The sequence below is a fragment of the Gorilla gorilla genome, chromosome 4 (genome assembly GCF_029281585.2).
Source record: "Gorilla gorilla gorilla isolate KB3781 chromosome 4, NHGRI_mGorGor1-v2.1_pri, whole genome shotgun sequence".
Lineage (NCBI taxonomy): Eukaryota > Metazoa > Chordata > Mammalia > Primates > Hominidae > Gorilla > Gorilla gorilla.
In genome coordinates, this window is record NC_073228.2 from 185,344,615 (window position 1) to 185,369,639 (window position 25,025).

General features: G+C 43.1%; 1 protein-coding gene across 1 annotated transcript in view; it reads left to right on the forward strand.

Moving 5' to 3' along the window:
* LOC101149650 (uncharacterized) overlaps positions 1-23,754 on the forward strand; it is a 96,381-nt gene extending 72,627 nt beyond the window's left edge. Inside the window, 8 exon segments of the mRNA XM_063705979.1 lie at positions 1,660-1,850; positions 2,445-2,526; positions 2,529-2,590; positions 11,697-11,825; positions 13,639-13,717; positions 15,401-15,806; positions 19,953-20,016; positions 21,274-23,754. Of these exon segments, the coding sequence (XP_063562049.1) occupies positions 1,660-1,850; positions 2,445-2,526; positions 2,529-2,590; positions 11,697-11,825; positions 13,639-13,717; positions 15,401-15,806; positions 19,953-20,016; positions 21,274-21,315 (1,055 nt within the window). The 3' untranslated portion in view covers positions 21,316-23,754.
* Positions 23,755-25,025: the final 1,271 nt, after the last annotated feature.

A 25,025-nucleotide genomic window follows, 5' to 3' on the forward strand; every position in this document is an offset into this window, starting at 1 on the left:
GTTTATCTGTATCTTCACCAATACTTGGTACTGTCAGTCTTTTCCATTTTAGCCATTCTACTCTATCTTGTTAATCTCTATTAGGATATTACTGATATATTTTTAAAAGTTTTCTTCTCCCTGTATAATTTTTGTTTCCTCCAGGTTTCTCTTTACTTTTTGTTTATTTTCACCTCATCTCAAATGCATTCCTCAAAATTTTGGTGATCCTTGGCTTTCTGGCATATTTAAGAATGAGGCACTAAAAATCTGCTGGGAGCTCTGAGCCTGCTGTGGGTCTTCTCCATGGGCCTTACTCTAAGGGCTTCTGGCTAGGCTGTTCTGTTCTTTCTTGTTGGGCTGATCATATTCCTCAGGAAAAGAACTTTCAGGTTCTTGCCTTAGCATTACCTGGCCTACAGGGAAGACAGCTTTGCTTTTTTTCCAAATAGTATGAGCAATGTTTCTGGGTTTCAGCCTCATTGCCTGGTTTATACTGTATGTCCATCTTTGAATCAATTGCTCTGGCTAGGAGATGGAGGACGCTGACTGCGCAGACCTAGGTCACCTCCTTAGCCTTGGGGAGGTGGGATTTAGCCATACCCAGACCCCATGAACTGAGATGGGGAAGGGAGTTTTTCTCCAATAGAAATCCCAAATGCTGTATCCAGAGGAAGAGGAAATGTGTGCTGGGCAGGCACAATCAAGAGATGTTCACTATTGGAGGATTGTGTGTTGTATTGGTGGAAAATAAGTGGAAAGCAATATCTTTCAGATATTTCAGCTAGGAGGATTACATGCTGTTCCACAAATGTGCCTTATGTTCTACCTCAGGCTCTGTTCCCTTGCTCATAATGTTCCTTCGATTTAGATGGGCTTCCCACTCCAAACCCAAACACTTGCCAACTTTATATTATTCCGTCAAGTTCCACCAGAAATGCTGCTTCTTCCTTGAAGCCTTATGTGTGGTTATTGCTTCTCTGAAGCCGTTGGATATAATTATTTCATCAATGTGCACTGTTTAGTCTTACCACTGCAGTCATTCATTTGCAGCTTTGACTCATCCCACTACTAGATTACAAGCCCAGGAATGTAGAAACTATGTGCTTTGCATCCCTTCAATATGATCCCTTCATTTCCTAGCAGAGCAGCTCCATATTGCATACTCCATAATGTTCATTGAACTGGAAAATACTATTCCTTGGCATGTATTTTGGTAAAATGTGCTGGTTTTTATATGCTTCAGTGGTTTATAGTGTTTAATTATATACTTGGCAGAGTCCAAATGATTGCAGAGACAAAGAACATTGCTAGAGCCCTTTAATGCTTTTGCATATATTCAGCTAAAGCTTTTAATACATGAAAAGCAACAGGCAATGAATCATTATTATGCAGCTGATTTCTTTCTGGCAACCTTTTAGAAAAATTTCAGGTGAAAAAATGTATGTAACTAGATGATTGAATACATCTTCTGTATTCCTACCACAGTAACTGGCACATAGTAGATGCTCAATAAATAGTAGTTCAAGCAAATATTGTTCTATATTGTATCTTTAAAACGATTGTAAATTTACATTTTTCTTCTGGGTTATTAAATCGTGTTTCCTGTACTATTCAGAACAAAATACTCTGGGGAGAAGGTTCTGCAAATATTTAATATTGCTGTGTATCTATTTTTAGTTATGGGACCTTATGTGAGAAAAGTTCTGTGTGATGAGCTGGGGGCCCCAGCCAATTCTGCAATAAACTGTGTTCCCCTGGAAGACTTTGGAGGGCAGCACCCTGACCCAAACCTGACATATGCAACGACTCTTCTGGAAGCAATGAAAGGAGGAGAATATGGATTTGGAGTTGCATTTGATGCTGATGGGGTAAGTAGGAAAGCTCTCTGTCTGCTGACCCTTTGATCATATAATGAGCCATGCACTGGAAAGCAGAGAATTAATGAACACATCTGGAGCTAACATGTATGGGGCATGTGTGCCCTAACTGGCTCTGCATCTGCCCTTCTGTTTAATGACTAAGTATTGCAATTAAATAGCGATTACTTTTCTTAGTTCCAGATTTATGTTATGGCATACAAAGGTTGTTTATTTAAAAATATATATTATTCAATAAATCTTTATTTATGGCTGGTGTTGTTGAAAGCACCAAGTTAAGAAATCAGCTATTTCTGCAAGAACCAGTGTTCTCTGTTATGTTTGGGAGAAAGAAAGAGTTAGGTATTTGGGGGCTTCTAAAGCTTGAGCCACATTTCAACAGGTGGAACATATTCCTGGTGTGTCAAGATTCTGGGCCCTTGGTACTCAGAGATTTCGAAGAATGTTTCACATGTTCTCTTTGGCCTCATTCAAGTTGTTAGATTGTTAAATATAAGATGGCAGTAAAGTGGATTGTGATGATTATGGGAATGGGCTGCTAGCAGATGCTTCTGTCCGATCATTTTTATGCATTCCTTCCTACAGGACCGTTATATGATCCTAGGCCAAAATGGCTTCTTTGTGAGCCCTTCTGACTCCCTGGCCATCATTGCTGCCAACCTCTCTTGCGTCAGATGGGGGTCCGCGGGTTTGGGACGAGTATGCCAACCAGCATGGCCCTGGACAGGTAAGCAAGGATGTCACCGTGAAAAACTTTATGGTAGACCTTTGGCGTCGATGTCTCCTTTGTTGGTTGCTGGCGCTTATTCTCCCCTGCTCCATTAGGGAATGCGTTGAAAGCATGGGAACACGGTATAGTGTACTGGGTAGAAGCTGGAGAATCAGGTGACCTGAGCTTAATTCTTGGTTCTGCCACTTACTAGCTGTGGGAATTTAGACTTATTTAGTCTCTGTGCCTCAGTTTTCTTATCTGTAAAATGTGGATAATAATAGTGGTATCTTTATATGGATTGTCATGAAGTACAAATGAGGTGCTTCATGTAGAACATTTAACATGGTGCCTGGTACATAGTAAATACTACATAAATATTTAGCAACAGAACTTATTAACCTGAAAGTATGTATGTATAAGTGAGGGAAAAAAAGCATGGGTTTTGAGGTCAGATTATATTATGTTCAAATGCTAACTTATAGCCTTATTAGTGCTGTACAAATAGAAAAATGATACTTCATAAGTTTATTGTAAGAATGAAACGAGACAGTGCATGGAAAATACCCAACAAGAGGTTCACTCAGTAGGGCTCTAACTAACCCTATTAGGTTTCATTCTTCTTGCTCTATCCATCCCTCTTGTCTATCACCCTATATTATAAAACATTGAATTTCAGAGTCTGACATTTTCAACCAGCACGTGTTATTATAGAAACAGTGTATGTGCCTGGTGGAAAGTTAGAAAACACAAATAAGAGAATGTAAACATCATATCCCCTACCTTGGGTTACCTATGTTAATAGAAAAACTTATATTCCTTACTGTATCTCTTTCTATACATATACGTTATACACATATAATTAAAATACATAATATAATATACATAATATATATACATATATAATTTATTTGCCTGTGATAATACCAAAGACATCAAAAAGTACATTGCTTGTAACCTGCTTTTTCTTTTCCATCCACAATTGCCAACTACCAATTAATAAATTTTGGCTGGGCGTGGCGACTCACACCTGTAATCCTAGAGCTTTGAGTGGCTGAGGTGGGAGGATCACTTGAGGCCAGGAATTCAAGACCAGCCTGGGCAATAGAGCAAAACCCTGTCTCTACAAAAAATTTTCTTTAATCAACCAGGTGTAGTGGCATGTTCCTGTAGTCCCACACCAAATGTTGATTAGGATAGGAAGCAACCAGAACTTTCATACATTGCAAACAAAAGTGTAGAATGGAAGACAGTTTGGCAGTTTCTTGTAAAATGAGCCTACAGCTGACCAACATTCCATTCCTAAATATTTACCCAAAAATAATGGAGATGTGTCCACAAAAGACCTGTATAATAATATACATAGTTGCATGATTCATAATAGCTAATAACTGGAAACAATACAAATGTCCATCAACAGGAGATTGCAAAAATAAATTGTGATATATTTATATATTCATATACTACACAATAACAAGAAGGAATGAAATACTGACACGTGCAGTGGGTGTGGATGAATAAAAAAAATTAAATGATAAAAAGCCAGTAACAAACAAATACATAATACATAATTCCATTTCTGTGAAGTTTCAGAACAGGTAAACATATATGTGGCAATAGAAATTATTACAATGTTACTGTATGAGGGGTAGGAAGAAGGCACCGGGAAACATTCTGAGGTGACGGGAATGTTCTGTGTCTTAATCTGGGTGGTGGTTACATGGATGTGCGCACTTTTCAAAACTCATTGAATTGTACCCATAAGATGCATTTCACTGTATATAAATTTTACCTTATGAATGAATCAACACCATGAAAAAATAGCCACAAAATCCAGAAGATGAGATTCTATGGGACAAATTAGCTAGGTATGATGACGCATGCCTGTAATCCCAGCTACTTGGGAGGCTGAGGCAGGAAAATCGCTTGAACCCAGGAGACAGAGGTTGCAGTGAGCCGATACCATGCCATTGCACTCCAGCCTGGGCAACAAGAGAACAAGAGTGAAACTCTGTCTCAACAACAACAACAACAACAAAATACTGAAGGGCCATAACACGTGATTCTAAATGAGATACTACATTGGGCAAACCATTCAAAAAAGACATTCTGGAGACACTGAGGGAAAATTTCAGTATGATCTTAGTTTCAGATGACATAAAAATTATTTATTTGTTTATTTTAGAGAAAGGGTCTCACTCTGTTGCCCAGGCTGGAGTGCAGTGGTACGATCATAGTTCACTGTAACCTTCAACTGCTGGGCTCAAGCAATCCTCCCAACTCAGCCTCCTGAGTAGCTAGGACTACACATGCGCCATCATACCCAGTTAATTTTAAAAACATTTTTTGTAGAAATGAGATCTTGCTATGTTGCCTAGGCTGGTCTCAAATTCCCGGCCTGAAGTGATCCCCCTGCTTCAGCCTCCCAAAGTGCTGGGATTATGGGCATGAGCCACTGAACCTGGCTACTTTTAATCTTCTTATTAGTATCTTTTGATGAGCAGAAGTTTTAAATTTTGATGAAGTCTAGTTTATTTTTCTTATAATTAATGGTTTATATGATTATTATATATGTCTTTGTCAACTACAAGAAATTTTTGCTTCCTCCAAGGTCAGAGAGATATTTTCTCTATATTTTCTTCTAGAGTCATTGCAGTTTCAACTTTTACATTTATGTCTAGAATGATTTTGAATTAATTTTTGAGCACAGTATAAGGGTAGGGGTCGAGGTTCACTTATTTCCCTTATCCAGTTTTTCCAATCCCATTTTTAAAAAAGAATTTTCTTTCCCCTGAATAGCCTTGGCACCATTATTAAAAATCTGTTGACCATATATATGTAGATCTATTTCAGGATTCTCCATTCTATACCACTGATCCATTTGTTGATTCGTATGTAAATATTACACTGAAATTAGGTGAGCTTCCCAACATGTTTTTCTTTTTTGTTAAATTAAAGGAAAATTATATATTCTAGGCCCTCTGCATTTTATTTCATTTTAGAACCAACATCTCAATTTCTACCAAAGCCTACTGGGATTTTGATTGGGATTATGTTGAATCTATAGAGCCATTTGGGGAGAATAGTATTTTAATAATCTTGAATCTTCCAATCCATGAATGTGGTATATCTCTCTATTTAGGTTTTCTTTAATTTCTCTTACATGTATTTCATAATTTTTAATGTAGAGATCTTATACAATTTTTGTTAAATTTATTTCTGAGTATTTTCTTTATTTTGATGCTATTATAAATGTTTTATGAATTTAATTTTCCAGTTATTTGCTGCTGGTGCTTTTTTGTAAATTGACCTTGTATTCTTCACTAGAGGGGAGAAGAATCACCTACCTTTTGGATGCCTCCCACTCTACTTGTCTCCCTGAGGTGATATGGACCTTAAGTCCATGATGGTGAACTAAACTCAGTTTAAAATTCTTGCCTAGCAGCACCAAAGAGTGGTATGTGATTCCATGTTTTCTCCCATTTACCTTTGCCTACACCCTTCCTTTAAAAAAAAAAAAGACTCCGTAGAATTGTAGGGAACAAAGCAAAAATGGGACCATTTCTAGAAATTGAGAACTCAGAGTCATATAGGATCCTGAGTGATATGTAGGGTATTTAATAATATGGGAGTATATTTAACCCTTCCACTTATACAGAATCTTATAATTTAGAAATAATTTGTAACATATCAACTCACTTGATCTTTGCAATAATTTTATGAGGTAATTGAGATAGGCATTACTCTCCTCATATTAAAGATGTTGAACCAATGATCAGAGAGCTTAAGTGACTTGTACAAGGTCACACAGTGAATTAGAAATTGACTCAGGATTTGAAACTAGGTCTTCTGATAATAGGGTACTACTGTATCTGCCCAATAACTATAATTGGATCAAAAGGGTCCCTGATAAACCAGTTGAGAACATTGTCCCCTGTGGGCTAGCAAATAACTTTCCAAACCATGGCTAGGGGAGGCTGGTTTTACTCTGACAACAAAAACCGTTTGTCCTTGTTTCTTGTGGAAATTTCCCAGCAGTTCTTGATTTCACTTTACCCCTCCTTCTCAATAAATCTCTGTTTCAGTCAGAAACCAGAGGCCTTGCTTAGAAATTTCACAAAGGACCTGTTCTGATATGTAAGTGACCATTTAAAAGGATTATTCATGCTTGCTGGTTGGGAATCAGAATTCTGTGGGGCTCTGACGTGGTGATTTGTTCTGGGCATTTGATCTGTTGTGTAGGTCCCAGGTGGATTCTCATGATGGACACTTTATAAGCTTCTTTATTCCTAGGTAAAATCAATGCAGCTTCAAAATTTCGACCTTGACAGTGGTTTCCCATATAGCTTATTTTTTCTTTAATTAGTAAAATTATAGGAATGTGCCCATAAATGCCAGGCCCTGGAATAATAACAACTGAGGACACAGTTGAGATCCATTAAATGACACACTTGCCTAAACTCCTGGGATTCCAGAATAAGGGGAGGCCTGTACCCTTGAGGCTGATGAATTATTCAGAGAAACTTTCATTGTTCACAGATAATTGTTGTTCCCCAAAGGAAGATTTTCAGTGTCTTTAATTTCTACTCTTACAGTGTCACTAAAACAAGGATTCCATTTAGCCCAGAATAATACAGTTTCAGCCTTGAAAATGGCATTCTTTTGGGGCTTTGTCATTCTGAATGTGTCTGATTTGTGGTTGCAGATGAATCTGTGTTGCTGAAACATTTTAGTTCAAATGATTTCAGAAGTAAAACACATTGAAAGTATGTTTGTGGCCTGAGGTCCGTCTCCACCCCGTGTAGAGGTATTAAATAATCCTTCGTGTCATCATCCTTCAACAATATTTATGAAGCACCCATCTGTGCTTGGGGCTGTGCCGAATTCTGTGCAAAACAAGGCAAACACACACAGCCTGAAGCCCTATTCACTAGACATATTTACAGACTCAAACACGGCTAGCATCCTTGAATACATCCCAAGAAGCCAGATCTAAAAAGTATGTTTTGACTATGAAAAAGGCCATCCAAGGTCCACCACCCATAAACAGGGTGGTGAATGGATTAGTGCTCATCTACCCTCTATTTGCTCTTATGCCACCCCTATGGTTCACCACTTATCCACTCAAGAAATATTTATTAAGGACCTCCTATGTCCTAGACATGGTCCCCATGGCGGTGCTTTCAGTCTAATGGGGAAGACAAAGAATAACAAGTAAGGGAAACATACAGAAACACAAATTGTAACACAGGCTAGTGGAAATGAACTTGGTGCAGTACTCATTGGTGGGCATCGAGCATCTTGCTTAGATAGGAGATCCAGGGAAGGACTCTTGGAGGAGATTAGGCATAGGACCAAAGATCAGAAACAGGTATCTGGATATACAGGTATATAGGATATACAGTTCTTTGTGTTTCTGCCAGCAAGGTAGGTGCTCCGTATTCCCACTTTCCTTTTCTTTCCTTCCAGACTGATTCTTATTTGAACCTGAAATGAAATGGGTAAGAAAAAAAATCACGTTTTATGGGTGGGGAGAGGAGAATGAGGCTGGTTTGGTGTGTAAACAAAACAAAACTTTACTAAATAAAGATCTGCTCCTATATAGCGCCAGGCAGCAGCCGAACCTTTCTCTCTCAAATCCCCGTTGCCTGTGCCCCTCCACAGAATACCACACAGACCTTCAGGAGATTGTTTTCAAACATATGAGGCACCTGGTGATGAAGGAGAGACTGATTGGAACACTCAGGATAACCCATAGAAGATTTTTGTTTGGGTCGTTTTGAATGACTTTTTATTGCAAACCTATTACACGTTTATTGTACCAAATTTGAACTACAAAATGTGTAAAGAAGAAAGTTATCTGTAATCCTGCTCCCCAGTGCAGAGAACCGTTAACTTTTTGTTATACAGCCTTAGCTTTTTTAAAAAAAATTATTTGTATATATAAAATTATTTCTTCACAAATAGGATTACGTAGTACGCTTTGTTGTGAAACTTGCTTTTCTCCTCTTCTGTTGTGTGCCTTTCTCCCCAGTCATGACACATTCTTCCCTGACATCACATTTCATGGCTGCCCATTTTTCTAACCTATGAGTATGTGAGCGTTTAGCCAATGTATTGTTATTGGGCATTTATGTTGTTTCCAGTTCCTCATTATAAACAACACTCAAATGAATGCCACTGCAGAAAAATCTTGATGCTGCTCTAAAATTATTGACTTGGGTAAAAATTTTCTGGAAGTGAGTCAAAGGGAAATGTATGCTTTGCTTTTGCCACAGGTTGTTCTGTCCCCTCCAAGCTCACCTTCCACAAGTTGTGTTTGTGTATAAGTTCGATCTCTCTCTCTCTCTCTCTATTTATTTCCATATAGCACATTGCCTTGTTCCAGTGAGTCTAAGTCCTTATAACCTCTACCCAGATAAACCAAGGAATTAACCTTTTGCAGGTTTCCCAGGACACTTCCTATTTTCATGTCATCAGTGATCCCACCTAAGGTGTCATCATTTAGAAGAAAAAGAATGTCACTTCCTTGGAACCTCTTCTCTCATATCTAGAGTATGGAAGTATGGTTTGAGTCATCCTATTTTTCCTCTTAGTATGAAAAACCTAACTGCATTGACAACTTTTTGGGTGAAACACTTTTAAAAGTAGCTGACTTTTTTTATTGTTATACAGACTTCTCTGTCAACACCACCTTCTTTCCCTTCTCCCTCTCACCTCTTCACACCCCACCCCAACACCCCTCTTATACCCACGACCTGTTTAGTTGGTTCTTAGTATCTCTATATTTTGTTTTTCAATCCTACCTCCTCCATCTTCTCTGTAAATCCTTGATCATTTTTGTCTTCCTTCCAAATTCTTCCCAACTTTTCAAGGTCTAGAGAGCCTTGTGACTTCCAGAATTACAGAAAGGTTTAAATTACCATCTCTTGTCCCACCTTTGGTCCATACATCCCATGCCTGAGAGTTCGTATGTATTTGGGGGATGTGGTGAGGACATATCATCTTCACTGCCTTCGGACTACACAGTTGTTCATTCATTCAACAGCTCTTTATAGACATCTATCCCCTATGGGCTCGGCACTGTGCCAGGTACCAAAGATACAACTGGAATGAAAAGCACATGGTCACTGCCTGCAGGAAGCTTACGGCACAATGACTCGAAGTTTGGCATTTTATATGAAGTGATTTCATTTGCAGACTTAAAACAAAAGGATATATTTGTGCTTTAAAGTATAAATATTATATTCTCCTCATTCCCATTCATCCCTACTTGGATGTGTACATTGAATTCCTATTTACTCTTCTTCAGTTAGCACCTGTGGATTTTTCATAGGCAAGTGGAGGCTTAGTGGATATGGGCGTATTCCTCAAAGGCCACTGGGGGAAATGATGGAGGAAATGCACCAGTCATGATTCCCCAGCCTGGGGCCTCTGACCTAGCTGAAGTTCTTTATGTTTATAGGACTCAAAGAGCAAGCTTTGATTGGCAGCTCATGAACCCTAGGTTGTAATGGAGGGAACTGGCTTTTTGAATAAAATCTCAAAATGAAAGGATTCAGGCATGGTATGGTGGCTAAGCAGTTAAGCCTAGATTAATAAGAAGGCTTGGTGGTGGGGGAAACGTTATTCTAGGTAATTGGATTTTCAGATTAAATGAAGATTAACAAATAAAACCTGTTAAATTGAAAAATTTGCTTAAAAATTCCCTAAAATGCATTAGGTTTCTGCCTTAAGTAAACAGAAGAAAACATACGATATTTTTGGGTGTAATTTTTCTATAATGATGCTAAGTGGTGACTTTAAATGGGACTGTTTTTCTACCACCAGGGTAGAAAGCATAGTGATGAAGCTGAAGATGAGCTTGCTCAAAGAGATCTGTGGAAGATTCTTCATTATAAAGGATTCCTTGCTATAGGAACTCTTATTTTAATTTGCTTTGTTCCAAAATAGGGAAATTCTAGCCCAGTGATCATCTGTGACCAAGTGAATTCCAGTGAATTGGTCCAGAATTATTTTTTTTTTTCCAGACAGGGTCCCCACTCTTTTGTCCAGGCTGGAGTGCAGTGGTGCAATGTCAATGGCTCACTGCACCCTCGACCTCCGGGGCTCAAGTGATCCTTCCACCTCAGCCTCCCGAGTAGCTGGGACTCCAGGTGCACACCACCATGCCTGGCTAATTTTTGTATTTTTCGTAGAGATGGAGTTTCGCCATGTTGCCCAGGCTGGTCCCAAATTCCTGGGCTCAAGAGATCCTCCCGCCTCATAATCCCCGTGTTGGGATTACGGTCATGAGCCACTGCATCTGGCCTCATCTGGCTTTTTTATCTTTATAGTGATCTTCACAGTGAGGCAGAAAGAATGGGGTGTCGTCCTATATTTTACCAAAAGATGCTGCCATTCTGTAAATATACTATAGCAATACAGACTCCAAAATGAATGTTGACTGTCAGCAATAATGAGGGCAGAGATTTAGCAGCAGGTACGAAAGGAGATATGAGCTTGTTGCACTAGCGAGCAGGGCTGTGCTCTCAAGCTGAGGAAACACTGGTCACTGGACCACAAGCCTGGTGAGCCCTTATCCCTGGAAATGGTTTTCTCTCAGACACATCCTTTAGGGCACTTCCGTATGCAGCAGATTTAGTGATCATGGAAAAGGTCAAGGAAAAGGAAGAGGAGGGAATGGAGGAGAGGCAGATTAGAGCTGCCTCTTGTTGACCTGTGTGTTCTTCCCTGGTAGACTGTCAGCCCTATGAGGGCAGGCATCCTGTGTGGCATGTCACTAAGTCTGCAGTACAAGCTCACTGCTTGGCACATGGTAGCAAATGTTTAGAGGAAGGAGCAGGAAAGGATGGACGATGGATGCTTGCAAGGATGAAGTGATTGATGGACATCAGTGGCAAGATTCCTGGTTTAGGAAACCTTGCTTCTTAGTCGCAGTTCTGCCACTAATCAGCTATGTGACTTGAGCGCGTGGATAACAGCACACTTTTTTGCCTCACAGGGTTATCGTGAGAAGACAAAATAGCAGTGTCGAGTGCTTTGGAAAGCATACAGCATTATATTAACGAAAGTGGTGTCAGCTAAGGTGTAATTCTGACAAAAGCATTTTCTTTTGGCTTTATCAGTCATCCCTTTCAAGCCCTGATATCTTCGACTCCCCAAGTCCCGAAGAGGATAAGGAGGAACACATTTCACTTGCGCACAGAGGAGTGGATGCGTCAAAGAAAACTTCCAAGACTGTTACCATATCCCAGGTGAGTCACCAGCCATGGCGAGGGTGTCCCTGTCATTTCATGCATGTGCTAATGATGGGTTATAAACCAAACAAAGATACACAAACAGTGCAGGTGTTTGTCATTCTTCAGTGACAGCGATTCTGTTACTCATCAAAATCCCCAAGGCATGTTGCAGTCTCTGAAACTAGGCAGAATCCCTGAGATACAAGTTCAGTTGTTTATTTCCCATGTTGTTCTCTTGTGGTTTGATCTCCTCTTCATACCATCACACACGCATTCACAAATACCTTCACACACTACCACCATCACCACAACCAGAACAATTTAAAAAGCCTTGAGGCATCTAGAGAGAAGACATTAAATATATTAAATGCTGTGCCCTCTGCCCACAGATCTTGTCTTTTATGTTCAAAGCTGGTCACAAATTATAGTTGGAAGATCATAAATATAAATAACTAATGTGGTCTCTTAAAGAAAATTGATTTGGAGTCACATTCTATGGTAAATTTATAGTCTAAAAACACTTTAATTTTATTCCATGCCCAGAGAATAGTATAGATACTTTATTAGTTTATGAGAAACAAGGAAGACATTTAACTTTTAGCTACTGCATGTAACTTTTGAGGAGCATCTTGTGCAAATTCTCTTCCTATGAATACAAACCAAGATTTTAAAATTCCATTTTGTCCCACTAAGAAAACCAAGTCAATTGGAATTATTTTCTCTGAATATTAGCAACTTCTTTCTGTCTAAAAGCAGAAAACTATAGTCACTTGAAGCAGGAATAGCACAAAGAAATCAAAGGTTACCGTGGAATTTTCCTTCTCCATAGATTTAAGAATTTACATGTATAGATTTTCTGAAAAATCTGATACAGTAAGCAAAACGTGATCCTATACAACAGATCAGTTGTAATTATTCAAAAACCGAAGCATTCTTTCTTTATGAAAGGATTCCATCTGCAGAAATTGCATTTAGACCTGTTTTTTCTGGTGACCGTAGGTATAGTTTCATTTGACATCCCTGGGGTGTCTCTACAGTGACATCTACTGGTGGACAGTGGGTTTTCGTGGTTCTGATTTACACAGTTGTATCCCATTAGCCTATTTCACTTCCCCGGAGTTGTCATGTTGTGCTCTTCAGTGCTTCTAGAAATTCCACTTGAACTAATTTGATCAGGGAGGGCGGTGGCCTATACTCTGTGAGGGCTTTAAAATTGCCCAGTAGCCGAAATGGGCCGGGAGAGCGTGTCATATAGGAAATGCCAAGAGAAGCATTGATTCAAGAAGTGTCTGGAAGTCAGTCAGTGCAAAGGCATTGGTGGGTCACAGGAGTATGGGAGGTCCGCAAGGATGCAGGATGGGCAACAGGAAAAGGCATAAGCCCAGGAATAGGTGACAAGCAAAGGAGAGGACAGGAGAGTGCGAATCTTCAGACTCAGGCAGCCACAGTCGCAGTGCTGGACTTGAGGGATCCAGTTGATAGGGAATTGATCCCCTGTTCTGCCAGTTATTACCTATGAGTCTTGGGGAACTACTCAGCCACTTCTCTAAGCCTCAGTTTTCTGCTTGGTAAAATGCTTGTGCCAACCGATCGTTGCTCAAATTGTCTAGCCGGTGTCCGGCATGTGCTCATTGCTCCAGAAATGTCAGTTCCTCTTCCCTCTTACTCTGACTCCTACTAATGATAATGCACAGGCTGGCGGAGCGCTATTCCTGGCAGCAGAGAGCACTTTTCCTCAATGGTAACTTGGCAGAAAAAAGGCGAGCAGAGAGGCTGGGAATGATGGCCCATCTGCTTTTGGCTTTCTCTGCCCAGTCTCTCCCTCTAGCACAGCCTGAATCCAGACTCTGCCTCCTCGCCATGCCAGCCAAGCCCCTTTTGGCTCCTGCGCTGGGGTAGCCTGCTGGGTACCTGCTGCTGGAGGGAGTCTCACGGCCGCGTTGCCAAGCTTCACCACCAGCCTCTACTTCTGCCCTGCTGCTCATCGCCCCCGCCTCCCAACATCCTGTCCCACTCTTTTCCCTCCTCGCCACCTGCCTCCCAGCTCCCTTGTTGGTGCCTTCTCCCCCAAGGGCCTACTGGGCACCCCTCTTCTCTCTCGCCCATGACTGTCCTTCTTCCTCGGCCCTCCTGGCCTCCTCAGGACACTTCTCCATCAGGCCTCCCCCGCCAGTCTCCTCCATCTTCAGCCTGGCCCTTCGCTGGCTCTTTCTCTCAGCGTATCGTGCAGCTTAGGGTCTCCCCAGTCCCGGAAAGTGAACAGAGCCCTTCCCTGATCCCACCTCCCCCTGAAGCTTCCGCATGAGCATGCTCCCTCTCTCCCGTCTTCCTGCCTTAACCAAGTTTCTGGAAAGAGAGTCCTAAACTTGCAGGCCACACCTTCACCTCCCATCCAGGTGCTCATCTGCCAGGAGCAGCTTTCTGTCTCCCTGGCTCCACCAAGTGGACTCCACCCAGTTTTCCTCTCAGCACCCTTCACCCACGCATGCAACCACTTCGTTCCTTCTGGACTCTCCTCCAGGCCTGTCTTCTGCTTCATCCCCTCTTCCTCCCCTCTTTCCCAGTCACTAAGGGCTCCTAAAATCCAATGTGTCAAAAACGGAAATCATTATCTGATTCTTCAATCTGCTGTTTCTCCCATGAAAGGTACAATCTCGATGCCTGGTGTGTGCACCACACCCGTGGTCCCTGATCTGTCCTTCCTCCTCCACCCTCTGCATCCTGTCCAGGACCACATCTCCCTGCTCACAAGGCGTCTGTTCCATGAGGGCAGGGTCTCCATCCTCCTGGCCCACTCCTGCCCCCAGCACTGGGAACAATGCCTGGTGCTCTATGTCGGCTGTGCTTGCCTTTGCCACATCACTCAAAGTTGTCTTGTGTCTATCCTCCTAGCCACTGCCTGGGTCCAACCCTGACCGCTTCTAGCTTACGTTGTGTAAGACTCTCCCAGCAGTTCTCTCCAGCTCCAGATCTGCCAACCCTTCAGCCTTTCTGCAGCCAGCATGGTCCTCAGCACCGTGTGCCCTCCTCTCACCCTTTCGCCTAGCCGCTTGTACTTCCCAGCCTTAGCTCTGCCCCCAAGGCCCTCTCTTGCCCCCTTTGACGGTCTAGCAGTACTTCCCACCAATGCATTTTGCTCTGCGGTCTCTAGACCTTTGCCTGGCGTGTTCCCTCCCGCTGCAGCTTCTTTCTCTAAGCGCCCCTCCTTCCCTCTGGCTACTTCTTGGTCCTCCTCCAAGACGGGACTGTCAGCACCTGCTTGCGATGCCTGCCCGTCTGGATGGCTGGCCCCTTTTCTGTGTTTCTGGGGCTCTGTATGCTCACCTCCCTCTGTGCAGTCGTCCCCCCATCTCAGTGCGTTGGTCTGTCTGTCTGTCTGCGCCCCACTGGGTTCTGAGCTCCCTGGAGACCAGGAGAATGCCTATTAAGGCATGTCTTGTTCACTTCAGAGTTTGTGGTGCCTGGCAAGTAGTTGGGCATCTCAATGTGTATATTGAACCAGTCGGAAACTCTCTGTCCAGAAAGAAGGTCACATTTAAAATACATAGAAGGCAGCATGTGAGTAAGGGGGAAATGCCTGTACCAAGCAGGCCCTTGGTGGCTTGTGGATGAAGGAACAAGTGAATGGAGTGTGTGGAGAGAGGCGGGGACAGTGGTGTTAACGGAGAGTTTGACTAACCAGGACAAAGACGCAGCACACAAATCCCCGGCCCTGAACCCTCCCTGCCTTCCCTCGTCACAGGTGTCTGACAACAAAGCATCCCTGCCGCCCAAGCCAGGGACCATGGCAGCAGGTGGCGGTGGGCCAGCCCCTCTGTCCTCAGCGGCGCCCTCCCCCCTGTCATCCTCTTTGGGAACAGCTGGACACAGAGCCAACTCCCCATCTCTGTTCAGCACGGAAGGAAAACCAAAGATGGAGCCTGCGGCCGTGGAGGAGCTAAGGACACAGGTCCGCGAGCTGAGGAGCATCATCGAGACCATGAAGGACCAGCAGAAGTGAGTGCCTGGGGACTCTTGGGGGCCGTCACCCAGGTTGCTCTCTGCCAGGCCAGCACCTAGTTCTGAAAGCATGGATCCCAGCCTGCCTTGGAGGGCGGGCCTGGTCTCCCCGGTGATGGTGGCAGCAATGGTGGGAGTGCGTGTAGACCCCGAGAGTCTTAATTTATACCTAAATTTTGCTGCATGTTTTTGCTGGACTTACTGTGTGCAGGAAGGGCACGGGCTGGCCATGGGGCATAGAGGGATGAGTCCATTGCAGGGACTGATGCTCTCAGCAGGCTGCTAAGAAGAAAAGCATTTAAATCCCCCATAAAATACAGTATGTACATGAACCACTTCTTAAATAAGCTCAACAGCTAGCTTTTCCTCTTGCAACAGAAAAATGGCAATTTCTTCACTTAGCTGCCAGATGAAGCAGTTGGCCTGCATTGAGGTACAAGTAATGTATGAAGAAGATGTAGGGAATCTTGAAGCCCAAGATTTTACACTCAGTAAGATGTTCTCACCATGAGACTGCAGTGGGCGGGGCGGGGCAGTGGGGGTCTTTCTTCCTGCATGGCTGCACACACACTCTCGCCACATCTCTAATCCTCAAGGAGCACTTTGTTGAGGAGAAAGGCCTGGACGCAAAAATAAGTATCATACATCATTATCATCCAGGATGTGGTTTGCAATGACAAAGCCCATAGGAGGATTAGAAGTAGAGAATGGGCATGGTGGCTCATGCCTGTAATCTCAGCACTTTGGGAGGCCAAGGCAGGTGAATCACCTGAGGTCAGGAGTTTGAGACTAGCCTGGCCAACATGGCGAAACCCTGTCTCTACTAAAAATACAAAAAAATTAGTTGGGCGTGGTGGCTTGCACCTGTAATCCCAGCCACTTGGGAGGCTGAGGCAGGAGAATTGCTTGAACCCAGGAGGAGGAGGTTGCAGTGAGCCAAGATTGCGCCACTGCACTCCAGCATGGGTGACAGAGCGAGACTCCGTCTAAAAAAAAAAAAAAAAAGTAGGGAGGCATTGCTCTGAGTAAACTGAGGCTCGAGGAGTTTAGGGATCAGTTAGCTGTTTCTTGAGAGAATCAAGGGAGGCACCTCAAAGAGTTATTTCCCGGGTAGGATTTTGAACGATGATTTAGGATTGCCAAGAGCACACTACTCCAGCAGCGAAAACATCATGTTGATTCCTGGCCACACGGGGCAGCCTGGTGAGGTCAACACATCCCCAGGTGACTGGCCTCCTTGGATTGGAGGTGCCTGGGGTGGTGACAGGAGATGCAGCCAGAGACTTACAGCGATGAAGCCCTCTGCCAGTCTGGGGTCAGCAGAAGCCCTGTCACCTGCCTCCCTCTACTTGGCTTGAGGGCCCTAATGTGTTTTGTGGTCACTTTGGGGGGATAACTGGGTTAAGCAAACTTAAGTTCTTTTCTGAAGGGCTCTTCAGAGCCTTCGCTTTGCATTGGGAGGATGGAGAGGATAGCATATGCAAGGTGTCCCACACCTGCTTAATCACAGAACCTTTTTTTTCCAGAGCATCCTAGGATGAGGGTTCCATGGAATTCGCTTTGAGTAATGTGGCTCTAAGCGGGTTCTGTTCCACTCAGGCTGGGAGGGAATTGAAGCCTCTTGGACTTACCCCAGCCTGGAAGAGATCCATCAGATTAATATACAAGACTGACAGATGGTACTTGAGAAGGAATCCTGGGGCCAGCCAGGCTACCTCTAACCCCTTAAAGTCCCCAGCTCCTATCTGGCTCTGGAGGTTACTCATTTGGGTACCCAAAGGCCCCATCCACGTCCAGGTGACCTGTGTCCCTTTCCTAGACAGGACATCCCAGAGGCCCCAGGATACCCCAGAGCATTGGTTATTGCCTTCTGAACAGGACCATCATGGCATCAGACTGGCTTGAATTCAGGGCTTTAGCTGTTTGGACCCTCTGAGAGGTGCCTGCAACATCTGAAATGCCCTGTGCTTCCGGGCTGCCACACCATGTTTCTCCCCCACTGTGAAGCCTGCAAATAGTTGGTGGGAATTGTCTTTCCCCGGCCAACATCTCTTGAGTCAACACCCCACAGTGGCCTCTCTTCCAAAGCCTGCCTTTTGCTGCCTACGTCAGTCTGGCCTTCGTGCCCAGGGTCAGTGGGTCCCTACTAGTCTCTTGTATTAGTTCTTCATGTCAGTTTCCTGTTAGCCTTCAACTCAAGTCCACACCAGCTCTCCTTATCCCCAAATAAGCTGGTTCTCACCTCCCTGCTTTTCTCTGGCTTTTCTCTGTCAATTCCCCTGTGTTTCTTCCTCCTCATAGACTTACGCTCATTTTCATTTCACTAGTTCAAGACTTAGTGACTTTCTTTGGACTGCTTTCCCCAATTAACTCCCCACAGCTGGACTGCTTGAGGCTTTGCCTGCCAGTCTCCTGGGGTTGGAGCATTTGCTTGGAGTCTCACCTTCTTCCTTCCTAATCCCTAAGTAGTACCCAATGAGATATGGGTGCATGATGTGTGCTTAAATAAATACAATAATGAATCACAACTGGTTCATATTCGTTGTGATATAAACCCAGTATGTTGACAGCAGAGCTGGGACACTGCCCCAGAGAATAGGGACCATCATCGTGCTCATCCGAAGTGAGAAAATGCAATATAACTTCCACCTTATTTTACTGTGGTGTCTCAGGCATCTTTGTTTCTTGATTTTCCAATCCAGTCTGTAAAAATATGCATGTAAAATGGAGGGTTGGATACCTGAAAATGGAGGACAGCTCTCTGCCCAGTGTTTGGATGGTTGCAGTGTCCTAAGTATAGAGCCCTAACTTTGTGGGATGGTTAGTGCTGTGCACTTCATTATTTTTCATGTTGGAAAGGGCATTAGGCCGTGGATCCTAAGTCATGCCAGTTTCTCTAAGACATGATTGCCATACCGTTACTCCAATTATTTTACCCCCAAGTTTTTGGGACTTACTGTGTAGGATTTTGTGAGAATCCATGAAAACATACCAGTAACCTTTCAGCAATTAAAAACCCTATTGAAAATAAAGGAAATAGGCCAGGTGCGGTGGCTTATGCCTGTAATCCTAGCACTTTGGGAGGCTGAGGTAGGCTGATCACCTGAGGTGAGGGGTTCGGGACCAGCCTGGCCAACATGGTGAAACCCCGTCTCTACTAAAAATACAAAAATTAGCCAGGCATGGTGGTGTGTGCCTGTAATCCCAGCTCCTCGGGAGGCTGAGGCAGGAGAATCGCTTGAACCCAGGAGGCAGAGGTTGCCGTGAGCCGAGATCACCCCACTGAACTCCAGCCTGGGCAACAGAGTGAGACTCCATCTCAAAAAATAATAATAATAAAAATAAATAAATAAATAAATAAAATAAAGGAAATATATATGGAGTGGTAAAAACATCTGCAATAAAAATTACAAGAAGAGCCAGGCTTAGTGGTTCATGTCTGTAATCCTAGCACTTTGGGAGGCCAAGGCAGGAGGATTGCTAGAGCCCAGGAGTTCAAGACCAGCCTGGGCAACATAGACCCCCATCTCTACAAAAATAATTTTAAAAATTGGCCTGGCATGGTAGTGTGCGCTTGTAGTCCTAGCTACTCAGGAGGCTGAGGCAGGAGGATCGCTTGAGTTTGGGAGGTTGAGGCTGCAGTGACCTGTGATCGTGCCACTGCACTTCAGCCTGAACAATAGAGCAAGCCCTTGTCTCAAAAAAAAAAAATTATAATAAGTACATTTAAAGCCCAGTGATTTTGTAATAAAGGAATGGTTATGGGGAAGATGACAGAATATGAACCTGTCATATTCTGACAGGTTACGTGAAGTCTAGTAATTGGGCAAGTCAGGCCACCACGCTGGGCCTCAGTTTCCCCATCTTATCCTTTTGAGAGAAGTTTGGACTAAGGGATTTCAAAGATCACTTCCGCACCCACCAGTTGCTGGCTACATATTTTAGGGGCCCCAGAATAATGGTGAGCCTTACTGTCTGAAACAAATTTTAAGCAGTAACAATGCAAAGAAAATAATGATGTTTTGTCCACAGTTTCTTTGTAAAAAAGGATCAGATGGATTTTGTAATGATAATAAGAGATTTCTGATCTCTGATGAAGGAAGTCTGGGATTTTGGTTAATTTCATTGCCATTTGCTTTTCAGACGAGAGATTAAACAGTTATTGTCTGAGTTGGATGAAGAGAAGAAAATCCGGCTTCGGTTGCAGGTGCGTCCCTTTGGGTTCTGCTGCCCGTGAGTCCTAGGCTCAGTGGGGCAGGACATTGTCAGGGCTTTTATTTCAAAAATAAATGATTGTCACCTCTCTGCAGATCTGGATACATTTCCTGTGACCATCTTCTTAGAATCGTATGGGCTTACTACATATCGTCTCCCCAGGAAGTCTTGGGGAAGGGAAACATTAGGAAATGTGCCCCAAATTGGGTTTCTCATTTGGAATTTATCTTTTTTTTTTTTTTTTCTTTTTGAGATGGAGTCTCGCTCTGTGACCCAGGCTGGAGTGCAATGGCGCCATCTTGGCTCCCTGCAACCTCCGCCTCCCGGGTTCAAGCAATTCTCCTGCCTCAGACTCCCGATTAGCTGGCACTACAGGCATGTGCCACCACACCTGGCTAATTTTTTGTATTTTTAGTAGAGACGGGGTTTCACTGTGTTAGCCAGGGTGGTCTCGATCTCCTGACCTCAGGTGATCCGCCTGCCTCAGCCTCCCAAAGTGCTGGGATTACAGGTGTGAGCCACCGCACCCAGCCTGGAATTTATCTTAAACATCTCTGTGAAAAGCCCCTCTCCCACCTCCATTTCCAAGAGGCCTCATTATATGTGGTCACTATGGCTCCAGGGGCCACAGCTGTCCACGTTCGGGGGCATTTGCTCTTGATTTCTCAGTGATGGCCATTTCTGTCCTGCCAGGGTGTTAGAGCTCTGTCCCCTGTAGCCTCTGATTCAACACTGCTGTTACCAAATGGCAGAGAATGCGTGGGAGTTCTGATTGACCGAAGGTAGACTTTTAGCTTTCATCCAGTTGGCACCCTTGTGGTGATGGGGACCCATGCTGCTTAACAAAGGATAGGTAGCTGCTTGCCATCATTTTGGGGGTGCTGACAGACACCCCCTTGAGCCAACCACAGCTGCCTTCCAACACTGCCAGATGGCCCAGCCTGTTAGGACCGCCTGCTCTACCCTCTGGCTAAGAAACTTGAATTATTGCTGCTTTTGACAAACTTTGCAGCCTGGCAGCCTGAGAATCAAAATGTGCACCATTTCCTAGTGCCTCGTGTCTGTGTGCCTGTTCTGTGTTGATGTCACTTCTGGCATTGCTGTTGATTGTCTATTCAGATGTCATGTCACCTTTAAAATTGTCAGATTGATTGTTTTCTTTCAGTCGACCAGGTTGATAATCTTTCAGCTTCTATAAAACCAGCCAATTCATTATGACTTTGTTCCATTCTTATTTTTCTCTTTCTAGATGGAAGTGAACGACATAAAGAAAGCTCTACAATCAAAATGAATACTTGATCAATGAAATGTCACATTATTCATCCTGAGTCCGAGACTCAAATTTTCTGCCCCAGCCAAAATAATCTTGTGCCAAAAGATTAAAGGTTTGCCTCAAAATGTCCCTGTTTGAAAGATTAGCACAAAAGTCTTGATAGCACAACACAAATTCCATCCAAGAGGAGAATCTTCCCCAGGGTTTAGTCCTGGGGCTGGCACTCGTTGTGACTTACACAGAGCAAAATTGTGCTAAAGGCTTTTCTACTCTGAGATCTCAATGCGAAATGAAAACTCAGGCAGTTTAGTCCATAGTGGTACTATTTTGATGATATTTTCCATTAATAAAATGTAATTTCAGATTATTCGTTTACAAGCTTTATAATTTTATGATTTTTTAATCGTGTTTTGTCACAGACTTCCCTGGTGTTTGTACTACACGTAGTCAGAAGCGAGTGTCCTTTTCTTTTGCTTCAGGCTAAGAGCTGCCTCGCTCTTTGTCCCCCCATTGGGATTCTATTACATATGCAATTGTAGGTTCAACCTGTCCCTTTCCCTGCCAGCAAACCCCACCACCCTAAGAGAAATTTTAGCTTATATATGATGGTATATTTACAAAAAGAGAAAGAGAAAGTCTGGTATTTGCAATGATCTGTGCCTTCTTTTTACCACCCTCTTGATTGGAGCTTTTGTGATGCAGCTACCATGATTCAAAAAAATTAAAAATTAAAAAAAAAAATCTGCCACTTATCCAAGTCCACTAGAGGCCACTGTCTTCAAAGCTTCTCTCACCCTAGCCAAAGGTCCTAAGAGGAGACAGCTGTGAAGTTGGGAGTGCTCTGTGGTACCAGCTGTGACTTTTCTATTTCTCCTAGTTTTAGGTTGTTCATGAAACTAGAAATGTCATCCTGCTTGATTTTTCATCAGCCAAGTTAAACCCCTGCTTTCTGTCCTTTGCACCTTTTGCGTGAACAGAATATGCATTATTAAAGCAAAAATAAATAAAAGTAAAATACAAATGAAAACAAGGGAGGGAAAGTTGTATTATTTCCTGCACTGGGTTACCCGTGTGTGTTATCGTTTAAACTGTATTCACATAATGTCATTTGCCTTGCTCACTTGTAACCCCTTCCTCAGGTCCAAGAGAATGGGAGGAGGGTCATGTTGAAGTGTAGCCATTGGAACTTTCTTGCATTTATGGAGTTGCTTTTTCTTTCCCAGGGAAACTGATGTTTGCCTGTCCGCTTTATCTTTGTAGTATATGAACAGTTCAGCCTTAGACTATGTAACTGTTTTCTCATCCTTAGCTGAAAATGAGGGGCTTACTGTATTGCGAGACTGTTCAGGGGTAGGGGTGGAGGGGGTGGTCCCTTAATGGCCCCTGAAGATGTTGGATGTGTTTCTCAAAAGCTGCTTTGTCTATTTCCTGAGTTTAATAGTGAAACTACTAAACATTAATAGATTTGCACAGCCACAAAGAATGAGAGTTGATAATACTGAAGAAGTGATGCAAAAACAAAAAATCACATTATTGATCATTGATAGTATTACAAATAAATGTCTCTTCCTTTCTCTTCCTCCCTCCCTCCTCCTGCCTTCCTCTTAACCTATGTGCTCATCCTTGCTACTTGAGGCTGTTATTTCCCTCCGAGTATTTAAGGAGCCCAAACACCTTGGTCTTCCTGGGTGGGGGCATAATTAAGGGAAGGGAGTGTATAAGGAAGGAAACCTGATACCCTCCATTCCCATCCCTGGATATATTGCCTTTTCAGCAGCCTCGGGTTCAGTGTGCTTGGGGTCAGGAGTGACAGGTTCCCAAGAGCAGTGTAAAATATCCATGTACCCCTTGACAGTTATAAGCATTTCTGCGTTAAACTTGAAGATTCCAGAGATTCCCCACGACCTAATGATCTAAGAATGCAGATTGGATTCTTTGATGTTCAAATTTCTCATCTACTTATGAAAATCCCTAATTATATAGTTTTATATAATGTGTATACAGAGTAGGATTGTTGATGAAATTGAGCGGTTGGAACACCCTCATGGAGCACTGGCAACATGGAATGTAGAGAGCTGATGTCTTCCCCCTCATAGAGGCCATTGGCTTCCTTTGTATAAGGAGAGGGAGAAGTGATTCTGGAAGGAGAAGTTGGTATGTCTAGCTTCATTGCTGCCCCTCGGGCTACCCAGCAAGAGGATTCTGCGTCAAGGAACTGGAGGAGCCGCTACCCAAACTGCCACCATCTTTACTCTTTACAAAATGGACCCATCGAGAATGTTGAAAAGCTTGGAAGTATCACTTTTGAAAAAAAAAAAAATTATTTTGCATTCAGCATGGACTCGACCAGGCATCTATGGAGATTATTTTTTTGCTTCATTTTATAAAGTTGTATTTAGAAAAGTCTTAAGTATTGTGCTTTGTAAAGAAGATGATTAAAATGAAATTTTGTGAGAATAGTTTTGTTCAAAGTTGTCATGGTCCAAGAGGAATGATTTTTTTTTTTTGGAATACCATTTTTCTCCACTTTATACAATTAGATTTCTCTTATAGAAATATCTTTAGAAGACATGGAATATAGTGCCTCTCCCCCATCTTTCCCAAGTGAACAGAAATAATCTGTGAAATCTGTGCCTGTGAATTCTATTTTTTAAATTGTTCAGTTTTATACTCATATCTAATCAGAAAATGCCAGTTAGGTATAAATTCTTTTTTAGTGTAAAAAATTTTAAGTCATCATTATTCAAATAACTGTGTAAAGCCACTTTTTTTTTTTTTTTTTTTTTGGAGACAGACTCTCACTCTGTCACCCAGGCTGGAGTGTGATGTTGCGATCTCTGCTCACTGCAACCTCCGCCTCCCGGGCTCGAGTGATTCTCCTGCCTCAGCCTCCCCAGTAGCTGGGATTACAGGTGCCCGCCACCGCGCCTAACTAATTTTTGTATTTTTAGGAGAGACGAGGTTTCGCCATGTTGGCAAGGCTGGTCTCGAACTCCTGACCTCAGGTGATCTGCCCACCTCGGCCTCCCAAAGTGCTGGGATTACAGGCATGAGCCACCGCACCTGGCCAAGCCACTTTTATTCACAGACAGTCCTCTAGGTGGCACACTCAAGTACATAATTTGTTTTCTTCCATAAGGACATCCTGTATGTATCCTCACACGTGTCTTTGCTTATTAGTGGCAGGGTTTTCTTTCCTTTCATAACCCGCTCCTTGATGGGAAAACTGCAGGATGTATAATTTATTGCTCAAATTCGCCACGGTCTGTATAAAAATAATCCCCAGGTCCCACAAAGGCCTTTGTATTGTAACGCGAGGTCATCCTGGTCTCCTTTTTGTGGTATGAGATTAGGTTTTAGTCCTCTAGTTATTTTAGCACAAATTAACATCGAGATGTTTTGGCACCAAGGGGGCTTGGTGAAAGCTTCCCTCTTTGATTTTGTACAAACGAGAACCATAACAAAGCACCCATGCGTGGGTGACCGGCATTCAGCGTGACTGATTGTGGCATCCGACAGAGGGAAGCCTTGGCACTTAGGACCCAGGGAAGAAGATGCTGTGCCCAAAATTAGCACGAGTGAAGGCGCACAATGGCCAAGCCAGAAATAAATATCAGTGGTGTAAGGACAGGCAGGGACCAGGTCTCTTAAGGGGATGAACTTTTCCTGTCACTCCTAGTCCTATTCCTAGGGTCACCAAGGCTTGGTTCCCAACATGTGGAGCAGAG